Genomic DNA, 23,010 nt, shown 5'->3' on the forward strand with positions numbered 1-23,010 from the left:
CAGAGACCAAGAAAAGACCTAGACTTGTGGAATGGAGACCAGTATAAGACTAAATCCCACAAAATATATTTTTTAAACTGGTCTTGAGACAAAGACTGGTTTTGGTAGTTACAGCACAATTACCATCATTTCCGGACTATAAGCCTTTACTTTTTTTCCTTCATTTTGAAACCTGCAGTTTATAGACCAGTGCGGCTTATTTGTTGATTTTTTTGGGTTAATAGGTAACACTTTATTTGACAGCGTCGTCATAAGACTGTCATAAGACGGTAATAATTATGACATGACATTATCATGCATTACTGGATGCTTTTGACAGATGTCATTAAGTGTCATCTGGCAAATTATGTCACTAACTCCATTAATGTCCAGCTTGGCTCTTTTACATTCATTCAAAAATGAGATAATTTGCTGGATAACACTCAATGGCATCTATTATAAGCATTCATTAATGCTCATGACAGTGTTATGACATAATTACGATTGTCTAATGACAGTCTTACGGTGCCACTGTCAATTAAAGTGTTAACAAATACCATAACTACCAATTAAAGAAACAACTGGAACAGTAGCTGGAGAAATAATTAGCACAGAACATGACTTTAGATTGTTTTTATATCTGTAGGGCGGCAATGCATGCTAGGAGGCATGTTGGACAACAATAGTGTTGACAACAGGTGGCAGAAGAGGTTTAGTGTCTGCCCCAAGAAAGCAGTGATGGCCAATTGAAGTTTCTTGAAGCAATAAAGTAGGGCTGTCAAAATAATCGCGTTAACGGGTGGTAATTAATTTTTTAAATTAATCACGTTAAAATATTTGACGCAATTAACGCACATGTCCCGCTCAGACAGATTTAAATGTCAGTAGAGTGAAATGCCCACTTGTTAATTGTGTTTTATGGAGTTTTGCCGCCCTCTGCTGGCGCTTGGGTGCTACTGATTTTATAGGCTTCAGCACCCATGAGCACTGTGTTACTAATTACTGACATCAACAACGGCGGGCTACTAGTTTAATTTTTTTGATTGAAAATTTTACAAATTTTATTAAAACGAAAACATTAAGAGGGGTTTTAATATAAAATTTCCATAACTTGTATTAACATTTATCTTTTAAGAACTACAAGTCTTTCTATCCATTGATCGCTTTAACAGAATGTTAATAATGTTAATGCCATCTTGTTGATTTATTGTTATAATAAACAAATACAGTCCTTATGTACCGTATGTTGAATGTATATATCCATCTTGTGTCTTGTCTTTCCATTCCAACAATTTATTTTACAGAATACATATATATATAATTTACAGAAAAATATGGCATATTTTATAGATGGTTTGAATTGCGATTAATTGCGATTAATTACGATTAATTAATTTTTAAGCTGTAATTAACTCGATTAAAAAATGTAATCGTTTGACAGCCCTACAATAAAGCTTTGCAGCCAATTGGTTCAAAGCTTCATGGTGGTTCATTTGGTCTTGTGACAGTGGTATGATTCCGCTATCAAATAAAGTGTTACCGGTGAATATCTTTCGGTGTAAATATCCTATAATGCAGTGAGGTCAGCTGCGGCTTATAAACCAGTGTCGTTAATCTATGAACAAATACTGTTTTCATGCCAAATTTGGTGGGTGGCAGTTTATAATCAGGTGCGTCTTATAGTGTGAAAACTACAGTAGCGCATTACTGCAACGGGTATCACATAGCAATTTGTTGTTTTGTATGAAATCACCACATAGTGTTCCCATAACAAAAATTGGAGGAACTTCAGAGGCTAAAGATAAGGTAGTCATGACATGCCCTAATAATCGGCTCTGTCGCAAATATAGAACATTCCAACTGCTGACATACGCGAATGCGAGCTTTGATTAAATCTGCAACAATTGTGTACAATGGAGCTGCTAAACTGGTCACTAAGTACACTGGACAGGATTTTCTCAACAATGCAACCTACATCGAGCCAACGCCCATGAACACTTTCACGTCTGGATTAACAAATCAGACAAACTCAACCTAATCAATGACCCTACAGATGACTGACAGCTTTACGCAAGTGTTACGTCAAATCAATGACTTTGGGGAAGAAAATTCATGTGAAAAAAAAACAAAAACTGCACATGTACCACAATGTGAAATACCTACTCTATCATATAATGATGTGCGTCCTTGGTCTAATGGGGACGTAATTTAATAAGACCAGGCTTCTCCTGTCAGCCCTGGTCTTTTCTTCGGTTTTCTTCGGGTTAATCTGATCGCAATGCTATCTTGTAACTGTCAATGATACCGATGATGATGACAATAAACAATAAACAACAACAGAAGCACATTACTGCAACGGGTATCACATAGAAATGTGTTCTTTTGTATAAAATCACAAATATGTTTCCCAAGAGCCATAATGTCAGATAAAAAAGGCAAATTGGACAACCTTTTACCAACACTTTTCACGCAGTACAGTATAGTAAGAGTTGCAACCCCCAACAAAATGTGCTATTAGCACACATCTGACTCTCATTTCCCGCCCACGCCGCATTTTCCGAACAAAACGCGCACAACCATGGAAACGGTTCAGGCTGCGTTTCATTCTTTTTGTTAATTACAATTTACATCCGACGCCGCTCACACCAGAGGACTGCTGAGTTAATTAACGAGTGTCTTTTGCTTGATTCCCCTTGAGAAGGGAAAACACATAACTGCCCTCGATTACTATTTCCCAGATAAGCGCAACCTGAAAAGACGTGAGCACACGCTGTTTATTAGCACACACAATCCTGGAGATGTTATATTTTAATATTTCTCAGCATAGTATTAGTTGTTTAATTTAGTCGCGGCTGTTTAAGCTAACGTGGGTGGCGTGATGTTATGCTAATACTCCAATCCTTAGACTCAAGTCCATCTGGCCTCAACATGACTAGGCCAGACTAGACTGTGTCTTATCCAAGGAGCCGATTCGACCTTGACAACATATCTGACTGTCTGTCTTTGAAACGAACGTAAATCAGACTTGAGTCTTTTTACAACCCAACTGTGTTGTCCTCAAACGCAAGCATAAGGACAACAATGTAATAATATTTCATAGGCTTTCGTCTTGATCACCAGAGGCTGTTACTCTGGTGTCCTATTAGAAGACAGTAAAACATTAAAAAAAAATAAAAATCAAAGTATTTTGCAAGTGACATTTGCAGTGTCATCTGAAGGACAGGCGGAAGGGGGTTTCAATAATTTTTAAATAAGGACAGAAGACTACAGTTGTCTGACAAGGTGGTAAAACTGAATACAAATAAAGGAGCTAATTCAATTTTGAAGGTTTTTCAGACCTTTGGTTGGTTCCATGATGTTAAGATTGCATTGAAATGGTCTATCAGAGCAGCTTTTTTGGACTCCAGTAGCATGCACAGCTATCATCATTCATCAATCATTCAGTGACGCCACTTTCCCCTACAGGGAAAACATTTTGGCATCATAATAATTGAACATAATTGTTAAATGATGGAATTAGGAACATTCTAATGAAGTTGAGCATCTCGTATGGCCGACATAATCCCCAGACTTCAACATTATTGAGGATCTATGGTCAGTTTTAGAGATTCATTTAAGACGTCGATTTCTACCGCCATCTAAAAAAGTTAAGAGGGTATTATAACTAAAAAATGGCTTAAAATTCCTTTGGAAACAATTCACAAGTTGTATGCAGTGTTGTTTTTGGCAACACAATTTTCGTCTCAGATTAATTTTGTCTAGTTTTAGTTGACGTTTACTCAATTTGTTTTTTGTCTCAAAAAGTTCCACTCCAAAAATGAATAAAAAAAAGGTTTCCAACATTTTCAAATAGCAAGTATTGTAGCATCTATAAATCTATCACGTAATAATACACACTCGGCCGGAAAACAGTACATTATTTTTAATTATATTATGATATATTACAGTCCCTGACAAAAGTCTTGTCGCTTATCCATTTTGAAGAAACAATTGCTAATAACCTGATAACCTAATAACCAATTGAATCATTAAAAGTCAGGTTATTAGCAATTGTTTCTACAAAACGGACAAGCGACAATACTTTTGTCAGGGACTGCATATGAAGAATAAAGCACAGGTTTGGTGTCAAAAGAGTTGTTTTCATGTTTAATTTTCAACAACAGACAGTTCACACACTTGATACATGATCACTGATTGAGAGTGCCTCGGTGCTTTTGTGATAACATGTTTGCCATCAAGGCTTCCAACGCAGTTTGGGAAGTTCCATAGCTGCTAGAAATCTGCTATGGTTTCCCACTGGCTGGTTGTAGGACACGGCAAAGAAATCGCAAAAAACGCTGGACAACTCAGCTTGCTGGCTTCCACCCAATGCTAGAATTCGTAATGTGACTGCCAGTCTCTGTGCGCCATCAACAGTTGGACAGACCACCTCCGCAACAGTCTTCTGCGTCGCCTGTGCCTCAACATTTGTATGATTAACATTTGTTGTTCAATGATGAATGATGAGCTGAAGTTCCACATTCAAGCGTTCCATCTCCGTTGGCATTGTTGTGCAACCGGAGGAAAACTAGAGTCAGTCGACATGAGTCCCCCAAAACTGTACAAACAATGCCACATCCCTCTAGTGCAGTACTTCTCAAATAGTGGGGCGCGCCCCCCTGGGGGGGGCGCAGAGCGATGCCAGGGGGGGCGCATGTGACCTCGGGGAACATGTTTTTTTTTTTGTTTTTGTTTTTTGCCGTACTGGAATAAAGTGTACTTGCACATCCACTCAGTAGGTGGCAGTGGCGCTCTCATTTTCAGAGTGCGCGCAGTATTTTTGAACTAAGGAAGAGCACTCAGCACACACAGACAACAGATAATGAAGAGCAGTGTGCTACCGCCGTTTTCGAAAGCCGTTTTCCGACCGGACTCACTCACGCAGCGACCCACTGTCTTGTCCGGTTCTCACGTCGCCGCCCGAGAAGTGCCATTTTCGGCTTGGGATCGTCACGACGACCGCCCTCACCTACGGTTCGCCCTCGGCCGCCGTGAATGCGCTTTTTTCGTGCCGTTTGCCTTTTAGCTTTGACTTTTAATACAGTGGGTGATGATGAAAGACTACTGTTTACTGTGTCTAAAAATAATTACAGCAGACAGCCAGAAGCCAAATCAATTAAGACGCCACTTAAAGACATTAGACCCCAATCTCATTGTTAAGCCGCTTGGTTTTTTCAGTGAAAACGTGCCGAATATTGCCAACAATCGTCCTGCTTTGTCAGTGTTACATCAGTAAACCAGTGAGCATTGTTAGCATGCTCATTGCAAAATAACTCCACACCACTGCAAAGGAGGTAAATACTGTGAGCAGCAAAAATAAAAACTGTCCTGTCCAAGGACATTTTTTTTTTTCTTTTATTCAGTTTTGGTTTTTCGGTCAAATTTTTTGGCATATTGTCCTCATGAGTGAATGTTTCTAATCAATTTTAATTTGTTATTATTTACTGATTTTATTACATTTTATTTTTCTGTATCAAATGGTCAAAAATGTACCTTGAGTGTATTTTTTAGTTTGGATGTGAATTTTTTTTAAAATTCAGGCAAATTGATGCACGTCAAGTCTTCTCTGTTACAAACAAAACAATGTTAATTAAGTTATACTTTATTATATGTTGATCTACGTTACTTTTTTTCTTTATTAGAAAAAAAGGACAATGTTAGGCAGATGCGTATTTATAACAGTAATTTTATAGACAAATGATACTATTTACAGTGGCGGCAGAGAGTTTGGGGGGGCGCGAAACATTTACGTCTTCTTTGGGGGGGCGTGACAGAAAATAATTGAGAAGCACTGCTCTAGTGGCTTGGCGGTGAATTACAAAGCAACACATTCCCTTGCCGCAGAACTATGGAATGCTCATTGACGGCGTAGGGTCTACATTAGGGTTGGGCATCCTTTCAAATTGAACAATTCTGGTTATGATTCCGATTCCACGTTTCGATTCCGAACGATTCTGGATTCTGATTCTTTTAAGAGGCATGGTCAAAAAAAGGTAGGGTAAAGAAAAATTGCATGGTTTATATTAAATTCTTAATTTCTCGATGATTTTTTTTTTAAATTATATGACTTCTCACAGGGCTAAATTTAACTTGTATATAAATATGTCTTTGAACTCGAGCAATTTTTTTCCCACAGAGTGGTCAGGGCATCGAAACATGGAATCGAAATTTAAAAATTCGAACGATTCTGGGAGCATTGGAGTGTTAGAATTGGTTCCCATCGATGCTCGATGCCCAACCCTAGTCTACATCGTCGCTGCGCTGTCACCCAATGCAGAAGCAGGCTTAAGGCTCACTGAGAATGTCTTTATCCCAAAAATTGACAGTTCCCCTTATAATCCAGTGCATTTTATGCATGAAATTTGGCTGTGCTTAATGACTTTAACCTATTATACTGCTGTCGTAAAGTGCTCAAGACACACATTTATTATTCGTCCAAAACATAAATAAAACTAATCATAAACAAATTAATAAAGAAAGCAATACTTAAAATGTTAACAGATAAAGAACAGATGACAAATGCAGTACATTGATGCAACAATAGATTTAACAATCTGGTCCGTCTTATGTATAAAAATAAACTCATTCAAGTTAAACACATGTCCAAACTAAACCACTAATATGAATAACCTGCCAATCAACAAATAAACAAAATGGCAGTCAGTAGAGTGCTACTCAAAGTCTAATTTGTTTCCAACACCAAGCTCGACACCTCTATTTCGCTGTATTTGAATCCACACCAAATTGTATTACATCCCTCCTTGGCGCATTCCCAACAACTTTCTTCGAAAATGTTCATTTTTGCATAATTCTGCAAAACAAATGATAACATAACCTCCTTTGGCGGTTAGTGTTTATCGCAATATATATTTTTTTCCACCGTAACAACACATCCCACTCTGTTTACCGAGCCGCTGTGATCTTGAGGAGCGAATCACAACAAGCGAATCGCCCACTGTGATCGTTGCAATGTGCAGGCTGTCTCCACAGATTGATCAAGCGAGCCCGCTTCAGCAGAAGGTGAGATGAGAGAAAACAAAACAAAAAAAACATGATGAGACTATCGCGGCTCGCAAACTTGTCAGCTCCTTGCTGGTTTTTGTGCAACACACCGTAAATGCAATCATGTTTGTCCAAGACACCTCCAGACAGGTCTCAAACTACATAAACTAAGGCACAGGTGACAAACTCAAGGCCTGGGGCCCAGATCCGGCCAGCCATAACATTTTTTTGTGGTCCGCAAAAAGAAATCACATGCACTTCATTTTCTCTCCAAAAAAACATTTGAATAACATTTTTTTAGTCCTCAATGAAAGGACAACAGAAATTAGAGACATTTTACAGTTCTTTCCCCTTCAAATAAATAAAATAGGGCTCTCAAAATTATCGCGTTAACGGGCGGTAAATTTTTTTTAATTAATCACGTTAAAATATTTGACACAATTAACGCACATGCCCTGCTCAAACAGATTAAAATGACAGCACAGTGTCATGTCCACTTGTTACTTGTGTTTTTTTTCGGTGTTTTGTCGCCCTCTGCTGGCGCTTCGGTGCGACTGATTTTATAGTTTTCAGCACCATGAGCAATGTGTAATTATTGACATCAACAATGGCGAGCAACTTATTTTTTGATTGAAAATTTTACAAATTTTATTAAAACGAAAACATTAAGAGGGGTTTTAATATAAAATTTCTATAACTTGTACTAAGATTTATCTTTTAAGAACAACAAGTCTTTCTATACATGGATCGCTTTAACAGAATGTTAATCTTAACGCCATCTTGTTGATTTATTGTTATAATAAACAAATACAGTACTTATGTACAGTAAGTTGAATGTATATATCCTTGTGTCTTAACTTTTCATTCCAACAATAATTTACAGAAAAATATGGCATATTTTATAGATGGTTTGAATTGTGATTAATTAGGATTAATTAATTTTTAAGCTGTAATTAACTCGATTAAAAATTTTAATCATTTGACAGCCCTACTATTTGCCCAAATAAATTAACAAATAAACTGCACAGGACTATAAGCTGCGGGATTCAAAATGAGGGTAAAAAGTCAGCATTATAGTCCAAAAATTACGATATTTGTTTTTAGAAGTTACAACACATCATTGAGCTTGTGAAATGATATAATAATGTGGTAATAATTTCACACCTAGGTCGCTCCAGAGTTTAAGTTGCACCCCTGGCCAAACTATGAAAAAAACTGCGACTTATTGTCAAAAAAATACAGTACTTGTTAAATAATAGTGGCAGCCCTATAATGGCCATATGAGTTTGACACCTCTGAACTGAGGCTTTTTTTTCATAGAAAAAGTGAGAAAAAAATAGCGTCATTTCTCGTTTTCAGCATTGGGAGAAATAAATGGTGAGCTTTAAACCTCATTGGGATTCCAGAATAAGAGAGAACGGGAAGTTCCCTGTGTTAAAATGGAAGATCATCCTCTCTGAGGGATGCTAATGAGAACCTCGGAGGAGAAGGGAGTGGTTCAGTGTTCCCGACTCCTCATTTGCCCACATTTATACTTTTACTAAGTCTAGGTCTTATTTCTGGCCTATTTCAAAGTGTTACATCACACCCAGGAGAGAGGGTGGCGATATCAAACCGTGACCTCGAGCTAAACCTCAGTCGTTCATCTGGAATACATGTTTGACAATATGAGGCCTAAAGGACAAGATAAACTGCAACTGAATTGAAGCATTTCAGAATTGTTTTGTGGCGTCTTTGGAAAACAAAATTCAGAAAAGCAAAGCAGAAAGCAGAAAAGCAACCATTCTTTCCTTCACTTTTCATATTCAGGATTATGGGGAGTTGGAGGTTACGCAGGCTGATTTCGGGCAAAATGTGGACAAAACACCACGCTCTGGGACGCAGGGAATACAGTATTCATATAATACTTATTGGCTGCCACTGACGGCAGTAGACGTCCAATCACGTGACTTTTTTCCGCTATCTGTTGTAAATAGAGATTGACCAATATGAGTTTTTCAGGACCGATACAGATACCGAATATTAGTAGATAGAAGGGCTGATAACAGATTTTTGGAGTCAATATTCGTTTGCAGTAGAAGTGTAAAAATAGGCGTAAAAAATTGAATAATGCAAACACTGAACTTCATTGAAATGCCTAAAGTATGTTTATTGAATCACACAAATAAAAAATAATAGCTCCAGAAGTGCCTAACTTTCCTAGACTTGGTAACATCTCTTATAAAGTTGAATAAAAGGTCAAATAAATAGATCTCCGGGGGGGGGGGGGGGGGGGGGGGGGGAGTGTTGTTCCAACAAAAAAAAATGTTTTGAACATGTTACTGTCCCACCGTGCCGCCTTCATAATCCAAATTATTTTTTAAGAAGAATAACTTAGAAAAATGCTGTCTTCATTAAATGCTTCATTGAGTGAGTCCAGTCAGATCCACTTACTGCTGAGAACAGACACACCAACAATGAGTTGCCACAGCACACTACTGTTCAACAAGCCAAACGATGATTGACACGTTCTGCGTCTTTTAAGGTCGCGCTGCCAAGCTTCTCTGGCAAGATTAAAGCTTCAACGCCTGTCAGTCATTGTTAAATTTAACAAGCAAAACTCACAGTGCACTGCTGACCAAGGAAAGCAGCGGGAGGGAGAGTAAGGCTGTACGAGCATGAAGCAGAAAATATATTTTTTTAAAATTAAAAACCCAATCCTTTTTACCTGATTCCGATACTCTGAAAAATGTCGCGATCCCTATTTCCTATATATATACTATAGACCCTACCCACCGACGTCACAAAATCACGTGATCGCTGTATGGGTCCGCCCCCTTGTCCGTCATTTTGTGTCTGTATTATCAATGGTCTCAATTGATCGAGCAATTTATAATGCATTTCATGGAAGACCCGGTGCTTTCGGATGCCGTAAACTCACTTGATGCGTTACTTAAAAGGCGTTATGTGGAAAAGCTTCAGTTTATCCATTCGCCAGATCCATATTTGATGCCTAAATCGATGTTTTTCGACCCGCTGTCTCCGCCGTATTTGCCTGACATCTGCTAGCTACCCTGATATGTACAACTATCTTGTCCACACAAAATCAGCCTATTCTCACGAAAGTTTGAAAAACTTTAAGAGCTTGGAGGCTTATAAATACTTCGTTGCTGGTTGGGTGAAACAGGTCCTCGTCCACGAAAATTCGGCAGGAATCTATCTTGTGCTTGGAAAGGTGAGTTACGAAATTTTCAGTTCAAAATCTTTTGTTCTTGCTAACATCCACTGTCAAGTCTAATGTATTTCATGTCATTTGTCAATGGAGCTAGGGCTTTTAATGTTTATATGGTTTAGCGATAGCACTCTCACTACATACATACGTGTATGTTGTCAGCGATTAGCCTAGCAATGATCTTAATTGTGGTTGTCAGCCCAAAACCCTCTAAATATATATTAAATGCATCTTACCAGATATAAAATGACTACTACATAATCTGTGGTAATCGTTTGGAGCCCAGTTTTCTCGTCGAATTGCAGCAGCCCATCTCGCTCTCTTCTCTCCGTGTCTCTCGGAATCCGGTAGAACTTCAAGTCTCTCCGTCTTCTCCGTCTATCTTCTCTGTTATTGCAACCGACCGCCACACACGCCTTCACCATTTTGATTATTAATGTTAACGAGCAGAAAAACACGTCGTAAATAGGAGGAATGTACGTAGCCGTAACAGGTAAACATGATGTGTTGACGGACAATTGGGCGGCACCAGTCAGGAGGAAGGAGTTCTGACGTCACGTGGGTAGGGTCTATATGTACATATAGATATACAGTGGGGAGGACAAGTATTTGATACACTTTCGATTTTGCTGGTTTTCCCACCTGCAAAGCATGTAGAGGTCTGTAATTTGTATCATAAGTTCTCTTCAACTGTGAGGGACGGAATCTAATACAAAAAAAAAACATAAAATCACGTTGTATGATTTTTAAATAATAAATTTGCATTTAATTGCATGAAATAAGTATTTGATACATCACAAAAATCGAACTTAATATTTGGTACAGAAACCTTTGTTTGCTATTATAGATACGAAACGTTTCCTGTAGTCCTTGACAAGGTTTGCACACACTGCAGCAGGGATTTTGGCCCACACCTCCATGTAGATCTTCTCCAGAGCCTTCAGGTTTCGGGGCTGCTGCCGGGCAACACGGAATTTCAGCTCCGTCCATAGATTTTCTATCGGGTTCAAATCTGGTGACTGGCTAGGCCACTCCGGGACCTTAAGATGCTTCTTACGGAGCCACTCTTTAGTTGCCTTGGCTGCGTGCTTTGGGTCGTTGTCATGCTGGAAGACCCAGCCACGACCCATCTTCAGGGCTCTCACTGAAGGAAGGAGGTTGTCAGCCAAGATCTGGCGATACATAGCCCCATCCATCCTCCCCTCAATACGGTGCAGTCGTCCTGTACCGTTGGCAGAGAAGCAGCCCCAAAAAATGATGTCTCCTCCTCCATGTTTCACGGTTGGGATGGTGTTCTTGGGGTTGTACTCATCCTTCTTTTTCCTCCAAACACGACGAGCCGAGCTTAGACCAAAAAGTTCAATTTTGGTCTCATCCGACCACATGACCTTCTCCCATTGCTCCTCTGGATCATCCAGATGGTCAGTGGCAAACTTCAGACGTGTCTGGACATGCACTGGCTTCAGCAGCGGGACCTTGCGTGCGCTGTAGGATTTTAATCCATGACGACGTAATCTGTTTCCGATGGTTTTCTTCGAGACTGTGGTTCACGCTCTCTTCAGGTCATTGACCAGGTCCTGCCGTGTAGTTTTGGGCTGATCCCTCACCTTCCTCATGATCAGTGATGCCCCACGAGGTGAGATCTTGCATAGAGCCCCAGAACGAGGCAGACTGACCGTCAACTTGAACTTCTTCCATTTTCTAATAATCGCTCCAACAGCTGTTACCTTCTCACCAAGCTGCTTGCTTATTTTCCTGTAGCCCATCCCAGCCTTGTGCAGGTCTATTATTTTATCCCTGATGTCCTAACACAGCTCTTTGGTCTTGGCCATTGTGGAGAGGTTGGAGTTTGTTTGTTTGAGCATGTGAACAGGTGTCTTTCATATAGATAACAAGTTCAAACAGGTGCAGTTACTTCCGGTAATGAGTGGAGAACAGGAGGGGTTCTTAAAAAAGAACTAAGAGCCGAAATATTTACTAGTTGGTACTGTATCAAATACTTATTTCATGCAGTTAAATACAAATTTATTATTTAAAAATTATACAATGTGATTTTCTGGATTTTTGTATTAGATTCCGTCCCTCACAGTTGAAGAGAATTTAGGATACAAATTATAGAGCTCTACATGGCTTGCAAGTGGGAAAACCAGCAAAATCGGCAGTGTATCAAATACTTGTTCTCCCCACTATAAATTTGACAATATACGTCAAATTTCCAAATATCGGCTCGATATATCAGCCGGCCAATATATCGGTCATCTCTAGCTGTGAATTTAAGACATTAATTTGACGCTAGTAGACGTCATATCTATTTCAACTGAGATGCATACAAAAAAAAGCTTTCTTAGACACAATTTTATTCAATTGAAGGAATCCAAGACGTACCAGATCAAGTCCAATGCCTTTTTAGAACACTTTTATCAAGACATTAAAGACTTTTTAAGACCCCACGGGACCCCTGAAAACTAAAGCTTTTCAACTATTAAAAATTATTGAAATATTGCAAGCATTTCTTTCTTATCATGCTTCTTATTTCAAAACCTGATCACATATAGGTTTGCAGCAAAGATGACCCTCAGACTCTCTGACCCTAACAAGCTTCTGAACAAAACCATCAGTCCATAAACAAAAGTTTCGGAGATTCCTTAGGCTACATTTAGATTAGGTAGGATAATGGCCTTAAACGTGTAATTAGTTAGACTATCTGGCTGTTTTGATGAGCGCATCTGCCTCTCCACCAACCCGTAATTTTGAATGTGGTGCCGGCGGGCTCGCTTGACTTGAACGAGCTGTGATGAGCTGATAATTCATTCACATATTTTTCTTGAACCTTCAAACGTACGTTGCAATAATATGCTTCAGTTTTGTGCCCATTGGTGCTCCTCCCATCGTGGATTACACGGAGATGAGCGCTATTACGGAGCTTGTGTCCCGCATAAAGTCTCCGATCAGCCAACAGCGGAGCTGGCTGATCGGAGTATATATAACTGGAGTATATAAAAATGCGTAGGAGAAAATTAAACCACAAAAAGTGAACTGCGTGATACCCCAAGTCACAGAGGCATGCAATCAGTTTCATTTTCATGACATTTTCGCCTGTCAAAACTGTCGCCACTTCCAGGAGCGACACTGTTATGCACAAGCCCTCCTGGTTAAGGTTTCCACTTCCAGGTACTATACGCACACCATATATTTAGGGCCCGAGCACCAACAGGTGTGAAGGCCCTATTGGAATGCAAGGGATTATTATTATTATTATTTTTTCATGCGAAAATGGCCAATTTGGAGGTCTTAACATGCTCAAAAATTCACCAAAATTTGCACAAACATGCAGCTTCGTATAAATTTTGATAAATTTGCAATGTTGAGAAAATGTCACAAAATGGCCCAGTGGCGCCCCCTGGAATTTTTAAAAAAGGCCTCTCCGTTTAGCTTTTTTCAACGTAGAGCGATGAAATTTGGGGAGTCGATACCTTGTGCAAAAATGCTTCAAAAAGTCTCTTGCACCCATATTTCAAACCCAACAGGAAATCGGGTATTTTGCATTGAATGTTGAAAAACATGCACTTTTTGTCGAAAACCAGCGTGCACGTTTGAGACCATTGCACCGTGTTAGTTAGATCCTCCTCAAAATTGGTGAGACTCTTCATGACACATATGAGATGTTAAGTTATAATAATGGTGCGTTTTCATTCACGGGCCTGACCTGGGCTACTAAAGTTGGGCGTTCTATGGGGGTTAGGGTTTAGGGTTAGGGCTTCTTCAGGGCAAATGAAAAGGGCCAATTTGAAGTTCTGAACATGCTTAAAACTCACCAAAATTTGCACATATCAAAATGGTGAGTTTTCATTCATGGGCCTGACCTGTGCGGGGTACCAAAGTTGGGAGTTTTTTTTGTGTTTAGGGTTAGGGCTTCTTCATGGCAAGTTATTATTATTACTTTTTCATGGCAAATGAAAATGGCCAATGTAATAATTATTATTCTTAGGTGGTTATTACTTTTTCACCAATAATAAATTGGAGGAATCGATACGTTGCCCGAGGGCCCGTTCAGTCCTGCTCGCAGGGCAAGTTCTATTTGCTATTTTCCAAGTGGTGAGTGCGCAACTGAGCATCGTCGATTGTAACATCCCAAGTAACGTTGTCAGGCTTTTGTTGTTTTCTAAAGATTTACTGTATTTCAATCACAACTCGGCGATTGATCATAAAAACCAAGTGTGCCCTCAGTCCCTTCACTCTAGCTCCCGCGTGTTGCGTTCAAATGCGTTCACAACAACAACAACAACAAAAAATACAGTGAGGCATATATACTGTATGCTTTTTCTTCCCTACAGACGACAATTTAATGTTACAAAAGCACTTGAGGATGAGTAATTTTCATCAAATATTTAATGTATTTACGATGTCATTACTGCGCTATCATAGCATAGTGATTATGAGTATGTCTGCGCGGCTCCAAGCTTAAGAAAATAAGCTACTAGTGGAATAGAAAAGCAGTTATGCACTCACGATTTGGCTCCTCTGGTCATCACTAGTCTTAAAAAATTCATAGCAATGGGACTACTGAACAGAAAGCGAGAGCAACGGTGCGAAATAAAATGAGATACTATGCTTCATGTGTCTGGAAATATTTGACCAAAAATGTAACTAGAAGCTTGGCCGCGTGCAGAATATGAAAGCCTACCTTCAGATAAAAAAAAAATAATAATAAAAAAAACTAAAGTGAAATTAATACACACATAAAAATACCAAAAAATAAACATTTTTAACATGTCTAATGGCACGCTATGCTAGCAAACATCTTAACATAACATAGCTAGCAAAGACAAGCTCCATGTTCAAAGTCCACCATCATGTTTTTTTTTTTTTTACACTAATTTAATGATTGAATATTGTCAAAGAGTATTCAAAATTAAATTATCAAGACTCAAAAAGATCAATAACTATTGAAATTGTGCAATATAAATCATTTTTGTAAAGGTTTGCCTATGCATCGCTGAAACCGATGACATAGTCAAGGGCAAGGATTCCAGCAGATGTCATAGGACTCAATGCAAAATAGCAGTCAAGACTTGTTCACTTTATCGTGCAATGGGTCACGATACTAAATTGAAAGTGGGTCAGAGGAGGAAGAGAGCGCTATACGTGCAAGCAAGTTGACTCTAATTATCATCGGATCTCGAGCGGCTGAATAGTAACTATCTTACATACAGTCCCTGAGAAAAGTCTTATCGCTTATCCATTTTGTAGAAACAATTGCTAATAACCTGACTTTTACCCCTGCATACACCGCATATTAACTATTGTTCCGTACACAACACATATTAACCATTTTTATAATTAAAACAACTGAAATTCTTGGATAACCAACAAAAATGCTGTCGGCCGCAACAATGAAACTAAACGCATGAGGGCACTGCGTGCAAAAAAGCCTGCCTTTGATTGCATCTCTTCCGGTTACTGATGCTATTTTCCTGGCCACCAGCGAAATTGGCTTAAAATTGTGTTTTGTGTTTTTTGGTTTTTTTATTTTTTGTTCATTTTACAAACAAAAGGACTACTAGTTGTGGCTTAATGAAGTAGAATCTATCAAATTCAGTTAAGTACTCCCTGACGTGATAGCGAGACTTTAATTGTGTTTGACTTCGGTTATTCAACGCCTACTCCATTCTAAAATTAGGTCCTCATCGGGCTGAAGTCAATTGATTTTGTAGTCGATTAATCGATGAGCTAGTTAGTTCGATTAATCGAATAGTCGGATAACGAACATAAAAAAATAAGATACCTGATCTGAGCCTCAAACGGAAAAAAACAAATAAATAAGTTAGGATTTAAATACAACAAAGAACCATTAGCTAACTTACATAGCAAAAGTCTGCTAGCTTAAATGCCATAAAATGATAACATTTTTTTTTTTACAATGCTCTTAAAAAATGGTCCAAACACAAATTCCCACAAAAATCGGCCGAATATATCGATAAACTACATTACGAATGCATTAAACAACATTAGCTCAAACAAAAACTTATGTTGGCCTTAACAGGGAGCAGCTGGATTCACCCATGTGAAATGAGTCAATAATCACTGTTGCCACTAGAGGGCAGTGTATCCACCCGAATCAATATAACTAAATGCAAGCATTTTCAAAACAAACCATTCAAACGCCACTTTAATTAAATGAATGCTCAAAGCAGCAAAATTCAATTCGAATGTTTTTTCTAATTGAATTACTCGAGTTAACCGATTAATCGTTGCAGCACTAGTTCCTCGCATTATCTGTTGAAACCAGGGGTGAATGTGGGCCAGAACGGTCAGGAACGCAGTTCCGGTATAAGATTCAGGGCCGGAATGCTGTTCTGGTATATGGTGCTTTGATTCCGAAAATATGACGCCAACTGTCAAAACGCTATTTAAAAAAAAAAAATTTTTAAATGCTAAACTGCCACACATGCATTTCATCTCCAAGAAGAAAACGATCTACCAACATCAACAAGTGTTAACAACAAGCATAACAACATTCAACATGGCTAGCGCGAGACAGACTGTTGTCAATGACTCGTGTCGATGTGTTTTAGCTCATTTAAAACTGAATTTACCGCGGATTGGAACATATTCTCGGCTGTCCCGTTCGCCATCCGTGTTGTTGTAGAGACGACTTTCGGCGCGCAAGAGTGACGTTGGTCGTGAAGAACACGTCACGCAAATAAACAAATCTGATTTGTCGATTGATTTTGTACCTACTCGAGAGGCTGTGTCCCAGACTTTTCTCTCAGTGTTTGAAAAATACAGGGAGAACAGTCTGGCCGTGCCAGGCAAACACTCAGTTGCCTTGACATTTTTCCGAGTAAGGCCAACGACGTCATGCATCAAGAGAGACAATAGCTAATTAATATGCTCACTCGCCACCCTGTGGTCTGGGGTGTGAATTGCAACCTGTCAAAATGACGGATGGACTTCAGTTTTTTCCGTCACCGTTTTAAAAAACCGGTCAACGACGGAAAATATTCAGTTAACGCGACCCCTGGTTCAGACACCTGTGTATTTCAGGGTAGTTCACGCTCATCAGTCCACCTTAGAGTGCAATGTTTTGGGTTAAAATGCCCAACTTATGTTTTGCCTGAGAACGTGGATTTCACCCCAATCCTCCGTCTTTGTGCCCAAAAATAGTGCCTGGAGCCTCCATGGTGGAAGTTTTATTGGTGCTCTCATTAAAATTATTTCATTCTGCATGTTCATTTACGGTTTATCGCTGTACTTTTATCCAAACATGCTCAAAAACAACGATAATGGGTCGCGCCAACAGCCAGACGGGTTCACGCTCGTCATGCTGCCTCAACGTGCCCCATTTCGGCCATTAAAACCCAAAACAAAGTTTTTCCAGAATCAAGTCAACAGGATGATGTCATGATACTCTTTCCCAGGGGCAGAGCTGGCGGCACTGGAGAATGAGGGAGCCTGTTGCTGAGTATTGAACTTCAAACTACGGAATGCTAGAAGGGCCACAATTTATCGCGCAAAGCGGGTTGCGTGATGCCGTTAATAAATAGTTTAACTGAAAACTTCGTTAAAAATGTGTATTACGACCGCCCAAAACGTCAGGCCGGCCCACCGGGAACTGTCCCGGTTCTCCCGATTAGTCGCTCCGGGCCTGGTACTGTGCGATTGCCTGCTGTTGTGATGTTGAAGCTAATGATGCTAACGGCGCGCACGCACGAGGTGCAGTGCATCGTAAAAAATCTACGCGTCGTCTTCGTTATGGGTTAAAAAAAAAACAAAAAACTTCATCACGGATATAATTTAGGTTGCACTGAGATGTTCTTGAAAATTAAAACCACGGTGAAAAAATTCCAGACTTACGACAGCTAATTTAATACTTTTAATTCAATGCCTTTTTAATACTTTTAATAACCCGCAGGTACCCTGCAAACAGCCCCACAGCATCACTGACCCACCCCCATACTTCACAGTGGGTATGAGGTGCTTTTCAGCATGCGCATCTTTCGTGGCACGCCAGACCCAATTAGAGTGTTTGTTGCTGTTGAGAGAAATGGTGGAGGAAATGTTTTGTATTCACAAATGTGTCCTCAGTTGATGTTGAAATAATGTTCCTATTGCTTATTATTGACATTATCTTTTCGCCACAAGATGGCAGGATGGGACTTAATTCTCTAAAGTGCTACATTTATTACTTCTTTGTGTTTGACTTTGATGACTTTCATTTGTGGGATTGCCTGTGAAGACAGCAATGAGAGAGGATGTATCCGCATGTCAATGGATATTAAACATGCCAAGTTTTGGCTAAAAGACAACTTATTCTCCGTCAATTCTTCCTACGAATGCAACGTTGAGCTGCAATCACCTCAACAGGTTATGGGCCCAGGAGTCATTCGAAGGTAAAGTCAGTTTCCACCGTGTAGAAGGTCGCGAAGGACAGCATGCTCACGGACTGCTGATTAGCGGAAAAAGCTAACAGGCAACATGGATCCACGAGGAACAAGTAGGTTACCTCGACTGGCATTTGACGGAGATGAAGCTAAATATGAACTCTGGGAAACTAAAATGTTGGGACATTTTCATCTAATCGGGCTAAAGAAGACAGTGCTGGTAGGACCAACCACTGAAGCAGAGAGAGAAAATGATGAAATGAAAAATGCGGACGCGTATGCTGAAATGATACAACTTCTTGATGATAAAAGCCTCTCGTTAATAATGAGAGATGCGCCAAATGACGGAAGAAAAGCTCTGAAAATATTAAGGGAATATTATGCTGGGAAGGGAAAACCCAGGATTATAAACTTGTACACCATGCTAACATCTCTTCAAAAGGGAACCGAAGAAAGCATAGTGGACTACATAATAAGAGCTGAGACCGCCATCACAGCATGGCGAAATGCAGGTGAAACAATGGCAGATGGTCTACTTATCGCAATGGTCTTGAAGGGGCTGCCAGAAAGTTACAAGCCATTTACCATTCATGTGGCGCATACCGATGAGAACATGACATTTGCAGAATTCAAAACCAAACTCCGAAGTTTTGAAGAAACGGAAAAGTTAAATGCAGCAGAAACAAGCGACAGAGTGATGAAGACTAAAGCAAGAGCTTCAAAGCAAACCACAAAAGCAAACGCTCGTGACCGGATCAAAGACGAAGCAGAGTTGGTGTGCTTCAAATGTGGTATCAAAGGTCACCGTGCAAAATCATGTCGACAAAAGACATGGTGTAGTCGGTGCAAAACGGACACGCATAAAGACACCACTTGCAGACGCAAGGAAAGACCGGACGGAGCGAGAAAAATTGCTGAAGATGGAGATCCTGACTTCATGTTTAAGGTGAGAGATGAACAGCCCTACACCAGGCGGCAGGATACACACAGCATCCGGGAACGAGGCCTGATGGTGGACACGGGAGCGACATCTCATATCATCACTGACGAGACCAAATTCAAAAGCTTCCAGGAGACGTTCAAACCAGAGAACCACAGCGTCGAGTTGGCAGATGGTACCCGGTGCAGTGGAGTCGCACTCAAAAGAGGAGATGCGGAGTGCTACCTGATTGACAACGGATGACATGATAGCTGATATCATGACAAAACCTGTAACAAAGTTTAAATTGAAGAAGTTTGACAGTGTTATTTTTGGAATTTGAAATTTAAAAGTTCATGTGGTTGTTAAAAAGGCCATCAACATGAGAACAAGTGGGGGTGTTGAGAGAAATGGTGGAGGAAATGTTTTGTATTCATAAATGTGTCCTCAGTTGATGTTGAAATAATGTTCCTATTGCTTATTATTGACATTATCTTTTCGACACAAGATGGCAGGATGGGACTTAATTGTCTAAAGTGCTACATTTATTACTTCTTTGTGTTTGACTTTGATGACTTTCATTTGTGGGATTGCCTGTGAAGACAGCAATGAGAGAGGATGTATCCGCATGTCAATGGATATTAAACATGCCAAGTTTTGGCTGAAAGACAACTTATTCTCCGTCAATTCTTCCTACGAATGCAACGTTGAGCTGCAATCACCTCAACAGTTGCCAAAAAGCTCAATCTTGGTCTCACATAAAAATACACACGGTCCAAGTGTGCTTTGGTCAGATTGCTCTACTCATAGCAAAGGAAAAACAAGTAGCAGTCCTAGCGCCTTTGTTATCATATCAAGTTACAAATATTAGCATCAGCACACAGCCTCTTCATGTTTTTATTTTGTGTACAACAACATACTCTAATGTTTGATAAACTCCAGGCAAGTTTCACAAATTGTGCTTTCAAAAGGTTGCAACATTCAGTAGATAAATCAACCACTGGAGGGAACTTTACACAGCAGACAGCAACGCTGCTTTAATGTGTCCATCAAGGCTGGGCTCGCTTTGTTTGTGGATGTGATTGATTTACTAGGTAAACATGCAAGTCCACTCCAGTCCACCGCAAACACCGCTCAGCTTTTAATATGAACAGCAAATGGAGAAGACAGTTACCTCTTTGATAAAACTCATAAAGCGGCCGCCGAATCTCCAGGGTTTGTGGCGGTGGCACTGAAGAGAGTTGACCGTCATCTGCGGCGCGTGCTGGTAGGAGACGGACACGATGTGGACGGCGTCGTAGGTCAGAGCCGCATCTGTCTGGAATAATGGGGTGAACATTGTTTCAGCTGGTGCCTGCCAAAAAGCGGGGCAAATATGACTGATTTGGGAGCCGTTATGAGTATTGTACTACAAAACACTTCTATATTTATGCGGACCCCTTGGCAACAAAATTCGGAATCCCTGCTGTGGTAGTCGTCTCATTTTGAGTTAATCAGACTCAACCATTTCAAAATGGTTAACTATTTGAAATTCTATAAAGCAATTCAGCATCGTGTGTTTCTCTAAAGATAGCAGTGTGTCTAATGAAATAAAATGCTGAAATTTTGGATTTATTTGCTCAACACTCTCAGTCCGCGCAGTAGAAAAAGCTCAATAATCCTTTCAAGAGAACCGTGAAGGTGTTTTTGAACGATATGGTCGGGCTATGTTCAGCATTTTAATTACAGATAAAACTGATAATATTAATGTTATTTTTCGAACACTCAATTGCAGGTTCTTTTCAGGGTCAAAATTCACATTACTGTCATTTAAAAATGTGCAAATCTGCCTGTGTGGTGAGAAAAATTATCTTCTGTCCATGAAAATATTGAATTCTGCTTAGTGCAGTGGTTCTTAACCTGGGTTGAATTGAACCCCTGGGGTTCTGTGAGTCAGTCTAAGGGGTTTGGTGAAGGTTAAGACCCTATTATTGGATGCTGACTGTTTGAGACCAGGATTTGGACTGATTAGTCGAAACAGGTTTGCTAAGTGGAAGGTTGACTCACTTGGTATGAAGAAGTACAACAGAGTGTACAGTGTAAAAACTGGGCATGCATAAAAAATTATGTTGTTATGACTTATGGACTTATTTGGGCCTCTATCATATGAAATGTTCAAATTAAACTTTTATTATTATATTTGTATATTAGGTCTGTCAAAATTATTGCTTTAACGGGCGTTAATTAATTTTTTTAATTAATCACGTTAAAATATTTGACGCAATTAACGCAGATGCCCCACTCAGACACATTTAAATGACGGTACAGTGAAACGCTCACTTGTTAATTGTGTTTTATGGAGTTTTGCCGCCCTCTGCTGGCGCTTGGGTGCGACTGATTTTATAGGCTTCAGCACCCATGAGCATTGTGTAAGTAATTATTGACATCAACAATGGCGGGCTACTAGTTTATTTTTTGATTGAAAATTTTACAAATTTTATTCAAACGAAAACATTAAGAGGGGTTTTAATTAGGGCTGTCAAACGATTAAAATTTTTAATCGAGTTAATTACAGCTTAAAAATTAATTAATCGTAATCAATCACAATTAATCGCAATTCAAACCATCTCTAAAATATGCCATGTTTTTATGTAAATTATTGTTGGAATGGAAAGATAAGACACACGACGGATATATACATACAACATACTGTACATAAGTACTGTATATGTTTATTGTAACAATAAATCCACAAATGGCATTAACATTCTTTCTGTTAAAGTGATCCACGGATAGAAAGACTTGTAGTTCTTAAACGATAAATGTTATAGTTACAAGTTATAGTAATTTTATATTAAAACCCCTCTTCATGTTTTCGTTTTAAGAAAATTTGTAAAATTTTCAATCAAAAGTAGAGCTGCGCATGACCCCCCCGCCCCCGCGCCCGCCCTCCCTCCCCGGGCTGGCTGGGTGGGGGCCGTGGCCCTGGGTTGGCGCCCGCGCGGTTTCTCTGCCCGTCTGCGTGGCTGTCGCACACCCGGTGGGGCTTGCGTGCTGCTGGATGTGGTAGGGCATGCTCGGGTTTGGGGTCTCGGTGCCGGGATTGGCGATGCGGCGGCGTAGGGTTGGTCGCCAACGGGCTTACACTCATAAGAGATTCACACGATTACTGGGTTATAGATCAAAGAACTGATTTGTGTACACTCTACCCCTTTCAATCACTTAGCTTATAGTCTTATAGACACCCCCACCCCCATCCTCCTCTTTCACTGGCCAATAGGCCCCCACATGGTGTAAACCGGAAATACATCTCGCTGACGATAGCACCAGCATATTAGTAACTAATTTAGATGTTCAATGTATTTCTTGTTGTTTGTGTATGTGTTTCTTTTCTTTCTTCTCTTGTATTTCTTTTCTTCTGTCCCCCCATAATCCCTTCCTGTTCGCTGCTTTGTCATAATAAAAAGGTATTTTGAATGATCACAATGGGAGTATGT

At 39.7% G+C, this 23,010-nt stretch overlaps 1 protein-coding gene across 1 annotated transcript in view; it reads right to left on the minus strand.

Annotated features, from left to right (window-relative positions):
* The window catches only part of grik3 (glutamate ionotropic receptor kainate type subunit 3), a 283,742-nt gene that overhangs the window by 86,144 nt on the left and 174,588 nt on the right, over positions 1–23,010 (minus strand). Inside the window, exon 7 of the mRNA XM_057834915.1 lies at positions 20,709–20,852. Coding sequence (XP_057690898.1) covers positions 20,709–20,852 — 144 coding nt within the window. The remainder of the gene's footprint in view (positions 1–20,708; positions 20,853–23,010) is intronic.

The sequence above is a fragment of the Corythoichthys intestinalis genome, chromosome 4 (genome assembly GCF_030265065.1).
Source record: "Corythoichthys intestinalis isolate RoL2023-P3 chromosome 4, ASM3026506v1, whole genome shotgun sequence".
NCBI classification, from domain to species: domain Eukaryota; kingdom Metazoa; phylum Chordata; class Actinopteri; order Syngnathiformes; family Syngnathidae; genus Corythoichthys; species Corythoichthys intestinalis.